This window comes from Dama dama, chromosome 19 (genome assembly GCF_033118175.1).
Source record: "Dama dama isolate Ldn47 chromosome 19, ASM3311817v1, whole genome shotgun sequence".
NCBI lineage: Eukaryota > Metazoa > Chordata > Mammalia > Artiodactyla > Cervidae > Dama > Dama dama.
Genome location: NC_083699.1, coordinates 36711803 through 36732803, shown reverse-complemented (window position 1 = coordinate 36732803; position 21001 = coordinate 36711803). Strand labels below are relative to the sequence as shown.

The window sequence follows — 21001 nt, the reverse complement described above, 5'->3', positions numbered from 1 at the left end:
GACAGTCTGGGATGGGTAGGCAATGAGTCAACTTCACCTACATTTCAAAAGGTAGGGCAATGCTCCACTAACATCTGGATCACACACTAGATAAGCACGACATCTCATTAGAGGAGATACCAAGAACCACACGTGGGCATCCTTGTTTGACATTAACTGGCAGGCTTATTCCCGTGTGAGTTACACCTGCATGAATCACCTGATAGGGCTGAAACAAACCAAGCACATCCAGGTCTGGAAAAACAAAAGAGTGGGAGAAGTTTCCAGCCACAGGTATGGACAGGGACCAGAAAGAAAGCCTGCTGGGAGAGGTGTCGCCATCCAGCCACCCAAGAAGAAGTGCTGTGAGGGGCGTGGAGAGGGTCTCCAGGGCCAGGCTTGGGAAAGGGACAGACAAATCTTAAAGGGACAGTGAGACTTCCTCGCACCTTTCCCCAGCAGCAGCAATAAATGAAACCCAAACGGCTCCAGTTTGAGTCTCCCAGGGGAGTAGGAGGCCAGTTCAAGCACGAGGGCAAAACCTGCCCTTCCATCAGTCACCACAAAGAACGTAGGATGGTTTTCAACCTGACAGCAAATGACATCACCAGGAGAGAGTTCATCTTTCACTTAAAAAAAAAAAAATTGTGGTTAAAAAATACACAACATAAAAAGGTATCATTTTAACCATTATTAGGGATACAGTTCAGAGGCATTAAGTGCATCGATACTGTTGTGTAACCATCACCACTATCCTTCTCCAGAACTCCTTCATCTTACCAAACTGAGATGGTCCTCATTAAACACTAATACCCACCCCCCGTCCCCCAACCCCTGACAACCAACCTACTTTCTGTCTCTAAGGATCTGACCACTCTAGGTGCCTCATATAATAAGGATAGAAGTGGAATCATACAGCACTTGGTCTTTTGTGTCTGCAGGGGAGATTTTAAAAACATGAATGACCAGGCCCAGCAACTCCTGATCAATAAACCAGAATTTGGGGAGGGGGCAAGAACCCGTCCTCACAGCAAACACATCCCAGCACCTGCTGGCTAATGCCTAAAATTCCTTTAGATGTGGGTAAAGCTAAGGATTTTTCCTATTTCAACTGGAGATGAAAGGCTTAAAATGATTGATTGAGATATCACAGTGACTGACACTCATCTGCTCAAGATTAATCTATCAGTCAACAAGCACAGATGACTGTTATCAGGCACCATCTCCTTCTGAGACCCAGGAGCACTCAGACGACAGCAGATGATGAAATGGGGTGAGACAGACAAACTAGAGACTCGTGGTCACTTTTGGTGTGGGGGCTGGTAATAAAGGTTAGTTCTGTTTACCTTTACTTACCCTGTGGACAAAATAGGAGTTGGGAGTAGAGGAATTTAGGTCCAACACAGCTGTGCACTCGCCCGGTTTACTGGAACGTGGCCACCCTGACATATGGTTCCCATCAACTATATTTTTGCATGATTCTTGAATCCTGCCTCCCACCCCCCACCTTTTTCTGTTTGACTGCACTGACTTCATTACAATGGAACTTCTCTTCCATGGGTTCTAATTGAGGCATGACCAGTGCCTTGTTCAAGAAGAGTTTCTTCTGCTGCTTGTTTCTGCAGAACTAGGAATACATAGAAAACAATCAGATGGGTTGGAGAGATACAGACATATGCAAAATGACAAGAAAGGTTCACACCAAGCCTGGCCCTACCTGTGAACGGAGAAAGGTATGGACAGGGAACTGAGAAGGACTTGAATGTTTATTTAGTTTTTTAAATCTTGAAGCAAAACATGACAAAATGTTAACACTTATTCATTCTGTGTTGGCATTTGCTATGTTACATTACTCTTTTTACTTGTCTTCATGCCCTTTGGTGTCTTTAAAAGTTGTCAGTATTGCATGTATATCTTTATAAATAACTCTACACATGATTATAGGTGTATAAAGAAATATTTTGATGACTAAAGAGAATTCTTACAGTTTTTTATGTTAATGATTTTATCATAAAATTAAATTAATAAAGCCTCACAGAAAAGTTGAAAAATATAAGAAAATAGAGATGCAAATCAACATTTCCCATAAAACTACCATCCAGAATGTGCTACAGTTAAAAATTTTTAGCAGTTTATTTCTTTTTATTATTTTTGTTGGCACTGGGTCTTCATTGCTGTTCATGGGCTTTTCTCTGGTTGCAGTGAGCGGGGGGCTACTCTCTAATTGCAGTGCAGGAGCTTCTCATTGTGGTGGCTGCTTTGCTTGCAGAGCATGGGCTCTAGACGCATTGGCTTCAGTAGTTGCAGTATATGGGCTCAGTAGTTGAAGCACACAGGCTTAGTTACTGACAGGAATCGAACCCATGTCCCCTCGATTGGTAGGTGGATTCCTATCCACTGTACCACCATGGAAGTCCCAGAATGTGCCACATTGTGATGTCTTGATAGCTAAGCTTTTTCTCCAGGCATTAAATAATTGCAACATTGGTTTTAAGTTTTCAGATAGCTTCTGATTGTAAAAATAATACTTGCTCATTGTAAAATGGAGAAAAAGATAGATAAGGAAAGAAAATTACTCATGGCCTTAATACCTGGAGTGTCTCTTCAAAGTTCTTGATGAAAAAACCAAAATCTGATTCTAGTTATGAGGAGAAAGATATCATTGGAAAGACTGGAGTAGCGTACATCAACAGTGGGGAGATGGGTTTACCAGGGCTTTTTTTATTTCCTTCATCTCCTCTTCTGGTCTTTATGTAATAGGTTGACCCCAAAATTCAGTCAGATATGGAATGGCTAGACCCTAATGCCAAAGAAGGAAATGGCAACCCACTCCAGTATTCTTGCCTGGAGAATCCCATAGGCAGAGGAGCCTGGCAGGCTACAGTCCATAGGGTTGCAAGGAGTTGGACATGATTGAAGCGACTTAGCACACACACAGAGACCCTAATGCCAGTTTGATCTTGGTTTAAATGTTATTTCTATGATGGGAAGGAGTCACTCAGTGTCACAATGGCCTTTTTTTTGAGGGGAGAGAGCTTATCATTTGTCATTCTGTAGCATTTTTCTTGTTTTTTTGAGTATTTGTGTCTTGTCTCTCTTCTTTGTTGTATTCTCAGGGTTGGAACAGCATCTGGCATTAGCAGTATTCACTGTTGAATGAATAAGTGAATCAAAGGGCCTTCGGTGGTCTTACCTACAAAGTACCTTCCTTTAACTACCACTGGACATGTCACCTAAGAACCCAACCTGGTGAAACACCATCTTTCATCTGCATCCCTGCCCCCCATCTCCTTGTGCAGCAGCAATCCTAATACATCTCTGTGTCCACTGGCTGCAGCCAACACCATATCCCTCTTTTTAGCCTGTTTGCCTTGCGCCTTGAGGAGCCTGAACTATCCATGTGACGCCCCCGCTTCCAGTTCAATGACATCATCAATGTGTCCCTTGATGGGTATATTCTTCCCTTTGGTGTTAAAACTCTCAACCCTCAGGGTCTAGTGTTGCTAGGATGGAAAAAATATTTTTATATCCATTCACTAATGCAGCAGCCATAAGTTGGTTTTTTTTTTTTTTTTAGCTCATCATTTATCATTCTTCACCACTTTTCTTATTTGTCATCGAGGAGTGGGAGGAACTATGTCATCCTCTGTGGGAGGAAGTCGGTATTCTTAAGGCTACAGATAAGCTCCACCCCAGCCACCATGGCCATAGTAAACATGAGGCCACTGATCACACACTGGGTTGGGGAGAAGGGAGCAGAATGCCATTGCAGAGTGGACTGTCCTGGTCCCTGGTCACTGAAAACCCCCACCGGGGGAACATTTTGTTCAACATTCACATGAGATGAATATTCAGGGCCCATTCCAAGAGTTTGAGCCTTTAATTCTTCCCCAAACTTCTTTGTTATAAATCCTCTCATCTGAGTTCTTCTAGGTCATTGATCATATGACAAGATTTTAACTATTACCCAGGATTTAGTGGGCTTTCCTGGGTGGCTCAGTGGTAAAGAATCTACCTGCAATGCAGAAGACACAGGAGACTCAGGTTCAGTCCCTGGGTCAGGAAGATCTCCCTGTAGGAGGGCATGGCAACCCACTCCAGTATTCTTGCCTGGAGAATCCCATGGACAGAGGAGCCTGGGCTTCAGTCTATAGGTTCACAAAGAGTCGAACTTGACTGAAGCGACTGAGCGCACGAGCACACACACAGAGGATTTAGTGGTCCTTGAGCTGTTCCAGAAAAAGTAGAATTTTTTTTTTTAATGTTAATATTCTGTTCAAAGTTCTGCCCTCTAGAAGTGTTTGTTTTATACGCTGTTCTTCAGGACCATCTGGAGCAAAACTATAGCACTGCTCGGCACACCGTCTCTGGGAGAGCCACCTGGAACCAAGCTTGACTGTCCCCTCCTCATCAAGCAGTCAGAGAGAGCTCTGCTCTACTAGGTGTTGGCACAGGGAGCAGAGGAAGGGGGAAGCATGCTAGGAATGTGAGCAACATATTCCCGCCACTTATTTTTGCTTTCAGGTCATGCTCAAGCCTGGCCTCATTGTACGTATCTGTTTGATGATGGAGCATTGTTATGCAACCTGACTTTAGATTCAGAAAATATCCAGAAAACATGGTTACCATACAAGTGTTCAGTATGGAAAGTGTTAAGCCTCCAGAAGAGCCCAATAGCAAGTTAAGATCCAGTTTCTCAAAATGTCACTCTGCCATTTGCCAACACGATCATGGTTTTCCTCCAGAATCATGAAGCCTTCACTGTGATTCTCATATCTGGACTTGACACAGCCTCCATGAAATTTATTACCTCTGGATCCACTAGGCAATAATAAAGCTGCTGGCACTGCAACCAGGGCCAGTTGGAAGGTCTTCCCTTATATTGACCTCCACCTAAAAACAAACACACATGGACACTCTACCCAACAACAACAGAACACACATTCTTCTCAAGTGCACATGGACCTTCTCCAGGAGAAAGCATGCGTTAGGTCACAATTCAGAACACTTTAAAAGACAGATGTCATATCAAGTATCTTCTCCAACCACAACGGGATGAAATTAGAAATCAACTACAGAAGGAAAACTCACACATTTGTGGAAATTAGCACACTCTTAAACAACTAATGGGTCATTGTTTTACTCTGCTTGGGCCACCATGACAAAATATGACAGACTGAGTGGCTGAAAGAGCAGATATTTTTTTCTTCAGCTCTGGAGGCTGGGCAATCCAAAACCAAGGAACTAGCCAATTCAGTTCTTGCTGAAGACATACTTGCTGGCTGGCAGATGGCCATCTTCTCTGCTGTGTCCTTACAGAGTAGACAGGGCATTCTCATCTCTCTCTCTTCTTGTAAGGACATTAATCCCACCATAGGGGCCCAACCCCCATGACCTCCTTTGAACCTAATTGTCTCCTAGAAGCCTCAGCTCCAGCTACCATCACATTGGGGTATTAGTGCTTCAACATATGAACTGTAAGGAGACACAAACATCCAGTCCATAACATTCTGCTCCTGGCCTCCCTTAAAGTCATAAAGATACGCAAAAAATTCATCCCATCCCGACAGTACCAAAAATGTCAACTCACTCCAGCATCGACTCTAAAATCAAAAGCCTAAAGGTTTATCTAAATAGTATCTAAGTCAGCTAAGGGTGAGACTTAAGGTATGATTCATCCTGAGGCAAAACTCCTACTCAGCTGTGAACCTGTGAAACCAGACAAGTTGTGTGTTTCCAAATACAGTCATGGGGACAGGCATAGGCTAGATGTACCCTTTCTAAAAGGGAGAAAGTGAAAGGAAGGGGTTATGGTCCCAAGGAAGTACGAAAGTTAGCAAGGTCAATATCATTACATCTTAAGGCTAAAGAAGAATTCTCTTTGGTCAGATACTCTGCCCGTTAGCGCCTTGGAGCAATGATCCTGCCTTCAAGACCCACTGGATTGGCGACCCCATCCCTGTGGCTCTACTTGGCAGGTTACCACCCCTCAGCTCCAGGTGACCCCACCCACAAGGTTCCTGAAGACCACTGTCTGGACTGTTGAGATTGAGGTGGTGTCCCCTCCCCCTTCCCACATTTTGAAACCAAGGAGGCAGCCCTAATGATCTCTGAATTGCCTTCAGGGTCATTTTCCCATTGTCTTGAAGAATAGCACATGTTCACAGCCAAATAGCTTTACCATCCAGTTCTGCCTGTAGGACCTAAGAAGCCAAAGAGCCTTCCCTCATTTAGTCTCAGCTCCACTCCCTTTGTTGAAACTGGCAGTGTTTCTGATGGGGTGGCTAATCAGGTCTGTAGTCTAATCCCATACTAATCCCCTTATCAAGAGATTGTTGAGCCACACCTTCCTGTTCTCTTCAGAACATCTTTTTCATTTTTGGCAATATGGACAGGCTGAGAATTTTCAAATCCTTAAGTTTAAGATCTTTTTTGCTTGACAATTGCTTCTTCAATGCATTCCTCTCTTTTTGCATTTTACTATAAGCAATTGGAGATGGAAATGGCAACCCACTCCAGTGTTCTTGTCTGGGAAATCCCATGGTTAGAGGAGCCTAGTCCATGGAGGCTAGAGTCCATGGAGTCACAGAGTAGGACACTATTTAATGACTAAACAACAATAACAATAATCAATTAGGAGGCACCTAATTTCTTTCAACACTTTGCTTAGTAATCTCTTCAGTTAATGGCATCCAGTCCCATCATTTGGGCTTCCCTGGTAGCTCAGCTGGTAAAGAATTTGCCTGCAATGCGGGAGACCTGGGTTCAATCCCTGGGTTGGGAAGGTTCCCTGGAGAAGGGAAAGGCTACCCACTCCAGTATTCTGGCCTGAAGAATTCCATGGACTACAGTCCATGGGGTTGCAGAGTCAGACACAACTGAGTGACTTTCACATTCACATTCACAGTCCTATCATTTAATGGCAAATAGAAGGGGAAAAGGTGAATGCAGCGACAGACTTTATTTTCTTGGGCTCCAAAATCACTGTGGACAATGACTGCAACCATGAAATTAAAAGACGCTTGCTCCTTTGAAGGAAAGCTATGACAAATCTAGACAGTGTATTAAAAAGCTGAGGTATCACTTTGCTGATGGTCTGTATAGTCAAAGCAATGGTTTTTCTAGTAGTCATGTATGAATTTGAGAGTTGAACCATAAAGAAGGCTGAATTGTGGTGCTGCAAAAGACTCCTGACAGTCCCTTGGACTGCAAGGAGATCAAACCATCAGTCCTAAAGGAAATCAACCCTGAATATTCACTGAAAGGATTGATGTTGAAGCTGAAGCTCCAATACTTTGGCCACTTGATGTGAAGAGCTGACTTACTGGGAAAGACCCTGATGCTGGGAAACATTGAGGGCAGGAAGAGAAGAGGGCAACAGAGGATGAGATGTTTGGGTGGCATCACTGACTCAATGCACATGAGTTTGAGCAAACTTAGGAAGATAGTGAAGGACAGGAAAGCCTGGCATTCTGCAGTCCATGGGGTCACAGTCAGATACAACTTGGTACAACAACTCCCCAGTTAAGTAGGCAATTTAATTTCTCACAAATTCTACCTTCCACAAAACACTAGAACATGAACATAACTGAGCCGTGTTCTTTGCCACTTTTATAATAAGTACCACCTTTTCAACATGTCTTATAACATGTTTCTCATTCCCATCTGAGACCTTACCAGAAAGGGCTTTATAGCCCATATTTCCACGAGCATCCTGTTTGTGACTATTTAGGCATTCTCTAAGGAAAGGGACACTTTCTCTATAGTTGTCCTTTTCTCCTTCTAGGTCATCAACTGAATTATTTTTAATTGTCCCTTCATGGCCCTCTTGACCTAGAATTTTCTAGCAGGTACCTCCAGACTCTCCCAATTATCCAGTGGCAAAGCTGCTTCCACAATCTTAGGTGTTGCAGCAGCATCTCACCTTACAGTACCAAAATTCTGTCTTAGCTCAGTCTGCGCACTGGGTGACTTAAATCACAAATATTCATTTTTCATGTTTTATAGGCTAGAAATCTGAGATCAGAGTGCCAAGATGGTTGGGTACTTCTTTTTTGTGGTGGCAGGTGGGAGTGGGGGGGAGTCTTAACCACTGGACTGCCAGGGAAGTCCAGATGGTTGGGTTCTGATGGAAGCCTTTTTCCTGACTTAAAGACAGCTACTTGCTTGCTGTGTGCTCACATGGCCTTTCCTCAGTGCATGCACATGGAGAGAAACAGCACACACAGGATAGGTAAGGAAACAGAGGACTTGAAAAACACAGTAAACCAACTAGATAAAATATATATGACCACTTTACCCAACAACAAAAGAATTCACACTCTTCTGAGAGACCTTTGTTTCTCTTTCTCTTTCTGTAAGGAAATGAATGTCAAAACAAGGGTCCCACTCTTATGACTTGATCTAAGCCTAATCATTCCCAAAGACCCCACCTCCAAACACTATCACTCTGGAGACTAGAGCATCAACATGAACCCTGGGGGAGACAAACTTTCAGTCCACAACAGGTACCATGTTTATTTTTATTATTATTTGTTTATTTACCAGTGAGATTCATTTTCTTGTGTTTCATAGGTTTGTTAAATTTAGTTTTTGTTAATTTATAGTTTTTCTTGGATGAATAATCACTTCATGTCCTTCGCCCATTTTCCTATTAAGGTATTCATTTTTTTTTTTTTTAATTTCTGTCAATTTTATTTTACTCATTTTGAAAATGGAAATCATAACTTCCTCATAGAGTGGTTAGTTGTCAGACTTGAGTAACGCAAGGTAAGCAAAAGTTCTTTTTACATTGCAGTATCCTCCAAAGTGTTAATTATTATTATTATTATTATATTATTTTTGGGGGTTTTGTCATACATTGATATGAATCAGCCATAGAGTTACACGTATTCTCCATCCCAATCCCCCCTCCCACCTCCCTCTCCACCCGATTCCTCTGGGTCTTCCCAGTGCACCAGGCCCGAGCACTTGTCTCATGCATCCCACCTGGGCTGGTGATCTGTTTCACCATAGATAATATACATGCTGTTCTTTCGAAACATCCCACCCTCACTTTCTCCCACAAGGTATTCATTTTTAACTTCTTGATTTATAAGAGCCTATTATATTATAAGAAGACTAACACTTTGTGACAGATAGAGAAAAATTTTAGTTTGTTTTTCTCTCAAAATTTGTTTTTCAGCAGTAATTTTAATACATAAATTATTAATTCTAATGTTGGAATTCTATTAAAAAAACTTTAAATTTTTAAAAATAATTAAGTTTTTTACTTTCTTCTTTATGATTCCTACTTTGATATCATTCACAGAAATACTCCGACAATTTCAGCATCATGGGAATTTAGCAAGAAATAGTATTAATTCTAGTAAAGTTACTAATAATCCTGTCATTTTTTGAGTATTTACTATAGATCAGATACTCTACGTACATTATTCTACATGGATACCTCAGAGCTATTGCAGGTCTAGTTCCAGATCATCACAATAAATAAAATGACATGGGTTTTTTTGTTTGTTTGTTTCTCAGTGCACGTAAAAAAAAGTTATATTTACATTATATACTATGGTCTATTAAGTGTGCAATAACATTGTGTCTAAATATGTATATATACATACCCTAGTTTAAAAGTATTTTATTACTTAAAAAAAAAAAACAACTACAATAGCAACATCAAAGATCAGCAATCACAGATCGTCATAATGATACAAGAATAACAAAAATTTTGAAATATTGTGAAAATAACCCAAATGTGACACAGAGGCAAGAAGGGAACAATGTTGTTGGAAAAATGACACCAATAGACTTGCTTGACACAGGGTTACCATAAATCTTTCATTTGTTTACAAAACATAATATATGCAAAACCTCAATAAAGCAAAGCACAATATAATACGATATGTCTGCATTTAATCCTCACAACAAACCCAGAAAGGAATTATTATTCCCATTCTACAGATCAGGAAACTGAGGCTCCAGAAGTCAGCAACTTGCTTCCCCGTTCTAGGAGTTGTAAATGTTGGAGCCGAGATTCAGTCACAGTGCAGATAAATGAGTAGATCCAGTCCCATCCTGACTCTGCTGTGTCCCTGCTGGGTCCCTTCCCGCCTCTGAGCCTTCATGTCACCTGTAAATTTTGTTTAGCAATAAGTTTCTCACAGAATCATTGGCAGATTTAACTGAGAGAAAAAAAAATTACATAACGTGCCTGGCACCGAGAAACAGACCATAGAAGGGAGTCAGCTGACACCCCTCTTGGCTGGCACACCCAACTCCCTCCCCTCTCCTTGTGAAGCGGTGGGGCGGAGGCGGTGAGAGAAAGGGCAGACCCGGGCCAACAGCGAGGGGCAGAGGTTGAAATCCCAGGCCTAGGATCTAAGGAAGGCACAGAGTGAGGCGCAACGCACGTACACCATCACGCCTCCGAGAGAGTCACTCCCAAGGCTTCGGGCACCTTCCCCTGTGTGGGAAGCACAGGTGCGGCCAGATCAGGAGAATCTCCGCATCGCTCAAAGGCAGCCACTCGTGCTCGTGAGACGCGCGCGTGAGGTCGCTGCCCTTCTCCAGCCGGTGGCCCTGCCGCACACACCGGGACCATGGGGACCCTCGGGGGACACCTGGTCGCAGCGCTGTTGTTCCTCATCATAGCACTCTACTACTCGGTGCTGGTGTCCTTGGCTCTGCTGCGGGGACAGAGGTTCCTCAAACCCCCTCTGCCCCCGAGAGACAAGCGAAGGCACAGGTGGTGGCAGCTGGTTTCTGGGGAAGCCGTGGTGAAGGTGGTCTTCTCCCTGATCGTTATCTTGCCCGAGCTCTTCTACCCGCCAGGAACAAACCGGATGGTAATGGTGGACTGGGAGGACCCGAAGCGGCCGTTTGTCTTCAAGGACACCTGGCAGCACGTCACCATGTACGGGTTCTTCCTCTTCAGCGGCGTGGTGGACATCGTCAGCCAGGCGTGTCAGGCGCGCCAGAACATGAAACTGGAGCGAGCGGCCGAGGCGCTGGCCTTCTGCGTGCTGGTGCTGCTGATGATAAACCACATTGAGAACAAGAGCGCCCTGGAGAGCCGCGTGCACGCCCTGTTCATGCTGCCCGCCTTCCTGGTCGCCTTGGTGCTCATCATCGAGGTCTGGGTCCCCGACCAGCCCTCACTCTGGGTGCTCAAGACCTGGATGGGGCTGGTGCTCAGCAACTGGCTGCTGCATCTTGGCGTCCTGATGTACGCACCTCCCTCCGGACAGCCCTGGAGCGGGGACAACCCTGTGGACCTCGCCTTTGTCACCACCTTCTTCTGCTGGCACCTGGGCTTGGGGGCTGTCGTGCTGGCCGCCATCTACAGCCTCTGCAGCCTCTGGTACCATCGCTTCTCCTCCTGGAAAAGGGCCCCGGGTGCTGAGTACCAGCCGTGCCCGCTATGTGAGGGCAGTGAGGAGCCTGAGAAGTTCAGGGCAGGGGCCCCACAACTAGACGGGGGTGTCTAGGGATAGAATCTATCTCGGCACTTCACCCTTTGTAATGAGGGTCTTGAGGATGCCCACTGTGTGCCTCGTGCAGGAACATCCTGGGATCTGCAATGTGGCTTTCCATCACAGGGGTCCCATTCCTTGTTCTGAAATGAACCTTCTAGGATTACTTCTGTCTACCACCCTCCTCTCTCCAGACCTGTCTCTCTCCTATCCTGCCAGCCAGTGTGGTTCCTTACCATGGATTCACATGAAGCGAGAATAGGAGTCGTGCTTTCCTCTGACAGCTTTTGGGATCCAAGAGGAAGAGAAGAAATGAGGAAACAGAGGAAAATGGAGGGTCTCTGGGGACATGGCAGGGCTCTGTATGTCCGGGGCAGAGCTGGCTTGGTGTGTGTGTGCTGTGTGGGCCTGCAGCTGAAGTAGTAAAATGTGTCCCAGGGAGAGAGCTCTGTTTCCCCATCGTGGTGAGGGCTTCTGCTTCTTCATTTCTTTTTTCTTTTTAATTATTAATTTACTTTAATTGAAGGCTAATTACAATATTGTGGTGGTTTTTGCTCTGTCTTTTACTCATACTAAGTGGGTCAGGAAGAACTGGTTTTGTTGTTACTGTTTTCTCATCTAAAGTGGATGAGGCTACTTCTGCATGAGGGAACGAGGGATGAGGGGATAGGGCAGCAATCAGGTTAGCAGGGCTCAAGTCTGGGGAGGAAGGAAGCGAGGGAGGGATTCCCAAGGGTGGGTATAAGAAACAAGGATTATATTGTATAATTTTAGGTTGTTTGGTTTTTGCTATGACATAAAACAACTCCATTGTTTCAATAAAGTCTATGATACACATACACATGTCTTGTGTGAGTGATTCTGGGGTGAGATCAAAGAAAAGATTTCAGTTGATAGGAGCAGAAGGCAAGGACCGCCATGAAACTTGGGGCGCAAATTACCTCAGCAGTTCTGAAGACGCAGGGACTCCAAGCTGAGAGGGAAGCTGAGAACACCAGCTCCTGGAAGCTGCAGAACTTTCAGCCACTGTACTCACTGAGCTTCTCCCAGAAGCAGGAGGTGTTAATAACTTCACATCCTCAGTGAAATATATGAAAGCGAACTATATAAAAATACTTATCTCTGGGTACAACTAGAAAAGTGCTCCTGACAGCGCGTGTGTGCTTATGTGAGATGATAAAGCCAGCATTTGGAAGTCTGAAGAGGCAGGAAAAAGGGAGGAGATGCTGACCACAGTGGTGGAGAAAGGACCATGGAGAAAAGAGCCCACACAATGAAGCAGCTGCAATTCTGCCACCACCCACACAGTCAGAGATGCTGTCCTCAAAGACGGAACGCTCTATGAAGTACAGAGAGGGATATGCATTTGCAGATGGAGGGCAAGATGGGCTGTACATTGTCCTCCGAAATACCACTGGACACTCCCTAAAGAAGTAGGGTGCATGAGTATGGAAACAAGCCCTGGAAACAGTGGGATAGGGCTTAAAGCAAACAAGGGGAACAAGGGAAGGAATGGAAATGGGGCAGGGGTCTGGCAAGTCACAGGGCAGCGCTTGGAGGGAAGGAACACTCTGGGTCTAGAAAAGAGAAATGACTTCCCCCAGCTGGAACCAGGCCAGCCTCAGCTTTCCTCCCCACCCTAAGGAAAGGCCAACATCCTTCTTTGTGTCCCCACCTAAAAACCCAGAAACAGAGTCAACTTTACCCCAAAAGCTAGTAAACCTTAAACTTCAGGTCCCCTTACTTCATTCTTTATTCTTTTTTTTGGAGGGGGGCACATCTCTCAGTTTGTGGGATCTCAGTTCCCAGCCTGTGGGCCCCAGCAGTAAAAGTGCTGAGTTCTAACCACTGGACCACCAAGGAATTCCCAAGCTCCCCCACCCCCACTTTATACTTCTCATATAAAGTCTTGAGAGGGGCCATAGCAAGTGTTCATATGATCACTTATCACTGAGAAGCTGCAAAAGTTAGACTTTTCTTATTCTTTTTTTCTCCACAAAATGTGGCTGATCCCCCTCCCTGAAAACTCAGCACAGATTTCCTTTCAGGATGACTTATGATAAACACATCTCTTCCCGTTAGTAGTGAAAAGTAAGAGTGAAAGTGTTAGTCCCTCAGTCACGTCGAGCTCTTTGGAACCCCATGGACTGTTGTAGCCCACCAGGCTCCTCTGTCCTTGGAATTTCCCAGGCAAAAATACTGGAGTGAGTTGCCATTTCCTTCTCCACCTGTTAGTAGAGCATCCTTTATTCAAGGATAATGGTAAGACTCTTCTTCCTTTAGCTTGAAAATAAGAAGCTTAAAATGCTAATGACATCACACACTGGCTGAAAACCACCTTCCAAATTAGAATCTCTCAGTCAACAAATGTAAATATCTTATCAGATGCTGGGTCTGATGCAAGGAGCAGGAATTAAAGGTGCAGAAAACTGATGGCTTCCCTGGTGACTCAGATGGTAAAAGAATCCTCCTGCAATGCAGGAGACCTGGGTTCAATTCCGAGTTGGGAGGTTCCCCTGGAGAAGGGAATGGAAACCCACTTCAGTATTCTTGCCTGAGAAATTTCACGGACAGAAGAGCCTGGCGCGCTACAGTCCATGGTGTCACAAAGAGTTAGACATGAATGAGTGACTAACACTAACACTTTTCTTCACTGAGGCAGAGGTGGGAGGTAATACACAGATGTGGGTTCTGCTTATCTCATTTGTGCTGTATGCAGAATTCTTGTCCTGCACATCTGGCCCTTGCCCAGAGCATCAGTCATGGCTCTCTAAGGAATCAGAACCAATGGGATGGAGACAGATAGAGAATTCAAGGAACGGACTCATGAGATTGTGAAGACTGGCAAGTCCAGAATCTTCAGCCTGGAGACCCAGGGAAGAGTTGAGTTGATGTTGCCATCTTGAATCTGAAGGTGGTCTGGAGGCAAAATTTATTTTTCTTCAGGGCACCTCAGACTCTTCTTTTGATGCTTTCAACTGATGAAATGAGGCCAAACCACATTACCTAAGTCTACTGATTTAAATGTTCATCACATTTGTAGAAATTACCTGCACAGCAACATCTAGACTGATGTTTGACCAAACAACTGGGTATCATGGCCCAGCCAAGTTAACACAAAAAATTAGTCGTCATACTCAGCATAACAAAACATGACCACTCAAGTAGGATTTAAGTCAACGTGTTTGTCATGTATTGGAGACCTTCCAAAAGAGTAGTAATAACTTCATTTTGGGTTTTCCTGATGGCTCAGACAGTAAAGAATCTACCTGCAACGCAGGAGACCCAGGTTCAATCCCTGGGTGGGGAAGATCCCCTGGAGAAGGAAATGGCAACCCACTCCAGTATTCTTTCCTGGGAAATCCCATGGACAGAGGAGCCTGACAGGCAACAGTCCATGAGGTCACAAAAGAGTTGGACAGGACTTATCGACTAAACAACAACAAACTTCATTTTAAATGAACTTTGTCATTATAGGATCTGACTACAGTATGACTACAACTATATAATGTTCTATGGATTTCTTCCCTTCCCTGAACCCTCCAGAAGGAGAATGATAGAGATGGGTGTGCAGGTAGGTGACACTGAGTTTTAAATTTAAATTTTTTTAAAATAATTTTTTTACTTAAAAAAAGAGGCTTTTTTCTTTTCTTTTTCAGGTTACACATTTTAGACATCTTAGAAAATAACAAAAAATAGTTTAAAGTATTTGGAAGTCTACCATAATGCTCTTACCCAGAATTAATTACTGCCTCACAGGGCTAAAAGGGTAGGATATTATTTCAACCACCTTAAGAGGGTAGAGGGCTTCCCAGGTGGCTCAGAGGTAAAGAACCCACCTGTAATGCAGGAGACTAGAGTTAGATCCCTGGATCAGAAAGATCTCCTGGAGGAGGGCATGGTAACCCACTCCCATATTCTTGCCTGGAGAATCCCATGGACCGAAGAGCCGAGTGAGCTACAGTCCACAAGGTTGCAAAGAGCCGGACGAGACTGAGGTGACTGAGCACACATGCACAAGAGGGTAGAAGGTAGGGTTTACATATTAGAGGCTAGGCCATTCCTGGTGATATTGCCTGATGTACCTGATGACCAGGTGAGGGTCACTGAAGATAAGGAACTCCAGAACTGGGAGTCTAGTACTATGAGAAAGAACTAAGGATACTGACATGCCTGGAAGATGGCAACCTTGGCTGAGAAGAACCTGGAGCCCAGTTCTTGGTGAATTTGGAAGGGGGCAGTGTGGTAAGGCATCAAGGAAGTACAGAAGATAGAAAATGTGACTAGCATGAGCTTCAAAGGAAGAAGTGATCAGGGTTAAGCAGACATGGTAATATCTACCCTACAGAGGTATTCTGGGAAATAAACATGGTTCTTCATACACAACACTTAACACAGAGTGTTGTGTATACCATTCAGCAGATACTCAATATGTATTAGTTAGAGATTCTGAATACACATACAGACCATATATTGAAAATAAACTCTGAAAATAAAACTCTGACCCACAGTCTGCAGCAACCAGCCCAGGAAGCCAGTCTGCTATCTACAAATCAGACCTGTAGAAAGTTAGCCAGCTATCACTCGCTACCAACGAGTCCAGGTAGTCAAACAATAATCCCTGTAACAACTGACACACAATGGACAGGACCTGATAAATAACTAATAGCTTCCTAATTTCTGCCCTGTTTCTAGCTTAGGGAGCTTCCCTGGTGGCTCAGATGGTAAAAGCAACTGCTTGCAATGTGGGAGACCCAGGTACGATCCCTGGGTCAGGAAGATCCCCTGGAGAAGGAAATGGCAGCCCACTCCAGTAATCTTGCCTGGAAAATTCCATGGATGGAGGAACCTCATAGGCTACAGTCCATGGGGTCGCAAAGAGTCGGACACGACTGAGTGACTTCACTTTCTAGCTTAGGACCAACCGAAAAAAGCCAAATATGCACCCCTAAACAATTACATGAGACTCCACTTCTAGTTAGCCTGACTACAGCTTCCCTATGACAACAGCTTCCAAGCAAAGCATCCCCTGAAGGCTTCTGTTTTTTTCCCCACCATGATGCCTTCCCATTCCTCTGCCTACCTGAGCCTTTGATAAAAAGCAAATAATGGCAGCTGACTCCCTTGCTGCAGCAAGCCTGAAAAGAACACCTTTGCTGTTCTCCTTTGATTGGTTTTCATCTATTTTCACATGTTAAATTCTTTCATTTATTCATTCAAGCTGTTAATATTTATTGAGCATATACTATATGCTAGGCTCCATGCTAGGACCTGAGAATATAAGAAGTGACTCAGATGCCCAGGTCTCTGTCTTCAAGCCAACTGTGGCTGTGGGAGAAGAAAGGCAAATAGAAAGCAAGTAAGCACAGTCTGTAAAGGACTGTGATGAAGGGCAGCTAAGCCAGACTTGAGACTCAGGGAAAGCTTACTAGAACAGTGTGGAGACAGGGGCCTGAAGGAAGAAACCTGGAGGAAGGGAAAGAGTCGGACAAGACTGAGCGACTTGTTCTCAGATCCCCTGGAGAAGGAAATGGCAACCCACTCCAGTAATCTTGCCTGGAAAATTCCATGGTCAGAAAAAGGGAAAAAGCCATAGGAAAGTCTCCAGGTCATTGCATAAACACTGCAGAAAGTGCATGAAAGTAGGATGCTTCAAGATGAGCCATGAAAGTAGAAAGGCAAACAAGGGTCAGAATCTTTCTAGGCCACATGAAGGCATTGAGCATTTGTCCTAAAACTGACAGTAGGGATCAAATTTCCATTTTGGAAACATCACTCAGGCTCCATGTGGGTGAGGGCTGGAGGAAGGCAAACCTGGAAGCAGGGAGACCAGTTAGGTGACTAACAAGTGATGATGGCTGGATGAGAAGAACAGTGAGTGGATTGGGGAGCTTATTTAGACCTCCCCAACCAGGACATCAAGTCTGGAGGTCAGTAGGGTGGGGGAGGGGGCTGGGGGTGGGGCAAGACAAAGCTTGTATAGCTGAAGAAGAAAGTAAATGCAATCACCGAGAAAATGAAATCCATGATGGGGGCTGTGGAAGAAGCGATGAATTCTGGATGGAGACATGATATTAAGGTGCTGTTCTGGAAGCAGGTGGATGTATGTGGTGCCTGGAGCTCAAGAGGAAGGGATGAGTAGAGAGGGCAATCTGAAAATCAAAAACAGTCATTAAAGCCATTGATGAGGATGGATGAGATCGCCCAGGGGGAGGGTACAGGGAAGAGGGCTTGGAACAGGACTCAGAGGACCTTATCTAACTGAGAAAAAGAAGACAGACACTCGTGAGGCAGACCACTAAAGAGTAGCCAGGGGAGAGGGAGGAAAACCTGGACTTTGCTATAATAGAGAAACCAAATATTGACGCTGTCTTAATAAAGGGAGTAGCAAACAAAGGTTTGCTTCTTGTTCCCAGTTCCTCCTTGCCTTCCCAGGAAGCGACACTGGGAGGGAACTTACTCTACGAGTTACTAGTGGAACCGGTCCTGCATTGCCCCATGGTGTTGCCCAAGCTGCATCAACAAAGTGCTGGTGTTGGTACTTGTCATTAAATAAAACTGGATGATGAAATAATGAGGAGAGATGCACGCACTTAGGACAAGGATGTCCCCCTAAGCCACACCAGCTGAGGGTGTTACCAATATCTTGGTGAGGTGGGACTGGGAGTTAATTCAAGGGCCACAGTGGGCACTATTCTGGTTTGATTATTGAACAGTATAGAGTTAACTACTCAGTTCATTCTGCTCGTTCAGTCATGTCCAACTGTTTGCAACCCCATGGACCATAGCCTGCCAGGGTCCTCTGTCCATGGAATTTTCCAGGCAAAAATACTGGAGTGAGTTGCTATTTCCTTCTTCAGGGGATCTTCCCAACCCAGGAACTGAACCCACGTCTCTTGAGTCTCCTGCATTGGCAGTTGGATTCTTTACCACTGCACCACCCAGGAAGCCACCCAGGTTATGGAGCACCTACCATCAAACTTCCTTGCTCTTCACTAGACTGCTGGTACAAAAGGGACCACGGGAAGGATGATGGTGTATATTTCAAGTTCTCCAACCTCTTCAGCCCTGGCTGAGGTATCCCTCCCCATCCCCACAAGCCTCTCTCTCTCTCTCCCCCTCTCCCCACGTTTCCTCTCCCTCCCTCCCTCTCTCTTCTCTTGCCCCACACACAAGCTCTGGGCCTTCTTCCAGTTTCCAGGAGAGTTCAGAGATTACCCTTCCCCCTTCCTCACTGGCAATGGCATCCTTGATAGCAAAAGGGTTTTCCTCTCTAATTAGCAATTCTTTAAAGACAGTGACCCAAGTCACCCACCTCCCTCACCAGGGAAAAACCGACCTTCCCCAGGTTTTTCTCCCAACTGGGGAGAAAAACAGGCCTTCTCCCAGAACTGCCTGCCCACCCTCATAGGCCCTCTGCCCTTCTGAAAACAGATCCTTCTAGCAACTTCCTCTAACTTCCTCTAGCAACCCCACTCCCCAGGTACGCACTCCCCAAGAACCCAAGAACCAATCTCAGAGTGGCAGCATCCTCACTGCCTAGCCCATCGACCTGTCCTGATGTCCTGGGACAGGAGCTAGGAGCGTGAGTACTGGGAGACAGAGTTGGAAGAGACACTTGACTTTCACGCATTTTGTACTTCTGATTGTTTGTTTGTTTTCAATGAAACCAAAATTAAAACTGTACTAAGGGCACGGAACTACCTAGTAAAGTGTAAGGAATGCACAGAGCCCAGTTCTGCCAGGCTATTCGTGGGACTGTGCCTGCTCCACGGCTACCCTCTTGTTAAAGAGGTTCCGGTCTGAGAATGGCCAGGGTGCTAGGGCCCCTCACTCCTGTGCGCTTTCCTCTCCCCTCCTAGGGGCTGGGCAGAGATCAGGAACTCAGCCCGGAGCCCACCTCTGCTCAGATAAGAAGCTGCGGGGTCGCCGCCACGCCTTTGCGCGACTATCCCAGGGGGCGCCCAAGGGACGACCGCGCAGCATCGCGCTGGACTACCTGCCTCGCCGCCCCCGGGCCGGGGAGAGAGCAGGGACGGGGTTGTGTATCCGCCCCTCCCGGGTCGTTGGTATCGTCAGCTGTCTGGCAAGACAAATTCAGGACGCAGAGACTGCGCGGCTGAGAAGGTTTCCGCGTCCTGCGTGGATGCCCAACTGGGACTCTCTAGCTGCCGAGCGCTCTTCTCACACTCGGGCCGGGCGAGGGCCGGCTGGCCCCAGGCGCTCAGAGTTTACACGCCTAATCTGGGGAAATGAGGAGGGAGATGGCTGAATCAGGGAGGGGTGGACTGATTCTTTGAATCTTTTCTGCGTACAGTATTTCTCTAGCTCCTTCTAAGAATCAGCGAACAACAAAGTTTCCCGGCGCTCTCAGATCTAGAGTGGGAAGTAGCATTGACCTGATTAGTTCATATGTTGAGGTTTAGCCCTAAGCATCTAGAACCACCTCCTCCTACACGCTATTAAAAGCAAACTCCTTGACCAATTGCTCTCCAGTGTGCACCAAGGGAGACAGTAAGTGGCAAAGGCACGCTGATTGGGAGAGGTTGATTGGGAAACACAAGGCCTACGTTAAGCAGAGAAATTTTGTTTTCATTGGTAAAACGTCTTTTATCTTCATCATTGGAGCTTCTCAGAATTTCCTAAGTGACCCCCAACCTCTTTTTTAGTCGCTAATATTTGAAAAGTAAGAAAAGATGGCGGTTTCATTCCTCAGGTCATAAAAACACTTCAGTTCACTCCTTATTCAAGTTTCTGGCAAGATGGTTGAGATGCCAGATGTGGTGACAATCTGTTAGAAGAAATAGATTGGGTTTGAAAGGCAAATGATAGGGACACATGAATGTTCTAAATTAGAAATAACAAGGCTTAATGACCCGGCAATAGTGCCCCAAACGTCCAGATAACAGGAAGCGCAGAACAATTGATAAAGGATCAACACTAGAGCACCACCAGACTAAAGGGACTCCAAACAGGTCCTTCCCAGGCATGTCTCTCTTCTTTTCTTTCTTTTTTTTTTTTCTTCCTTGTGATGAAAGCTTTTAAGGTCCACACTCATAACAACTTTCAAATATCTGATACACTAGTATTAGCTGTAAAACCCCATGATTTATTTATTTATAGCTTGGAGTTTGTACTTTTAACCTTCTTTCATTTCACCTATCCCCATCTCTGGTGACCACCAATCTGTTCTATCCATGAGTTCAGTTTTTATTTGTTGTCTGTTGTTAGATTCCACACATAAGTGAGATCATATGGTACCTGTCTTTCTCTGATTTATTCCACTTAGCATAATGTCCTCAAGGTTAATTGATATTGTTGCAAATGACAAGATTTCATTCTTTTTCGTGGCTGAATGATATTCCATTATACATGTATACACGGCATTTTCTTTGTCCATTCATCCACTGACAGACACTTAGGTTGCTTCCATATCTTGGCTTTTGTAAATAACGTCACAGTGAACATGGGGTGGTACAGATACCTTTTCTAATTAGTATTTTTGTTTCCTTTGGATAAATACCCAGAAGTGGAATTGTTGAATCACATAGTGG

At 45.0% G+C, this 21001-nt stretch overlaps 1 protein-coding gene across 1 annotated transcript; it reads left to right on the top strand.

Moving 5' to 3' along the window:
* The first annotated feature begins 10574 nt into the window (after positions 1 to 10574).
* On the top strand, positions 10575 to 11462 carry LOC133073915 (transmembrane epididymal protein 1A-like). Its single transcript, XM_061167899.1, has one exon. The coding sequence runs from the start codon at positions 10575 to 10577 to the stop codon at positions 11460 to 11462; it is 888 nt and encodes a 295-aa protein (XP_061023882.1).
* The last annotated feature ends 9539 nt before the right edge of the window (positions 11463 to 21001 follow it).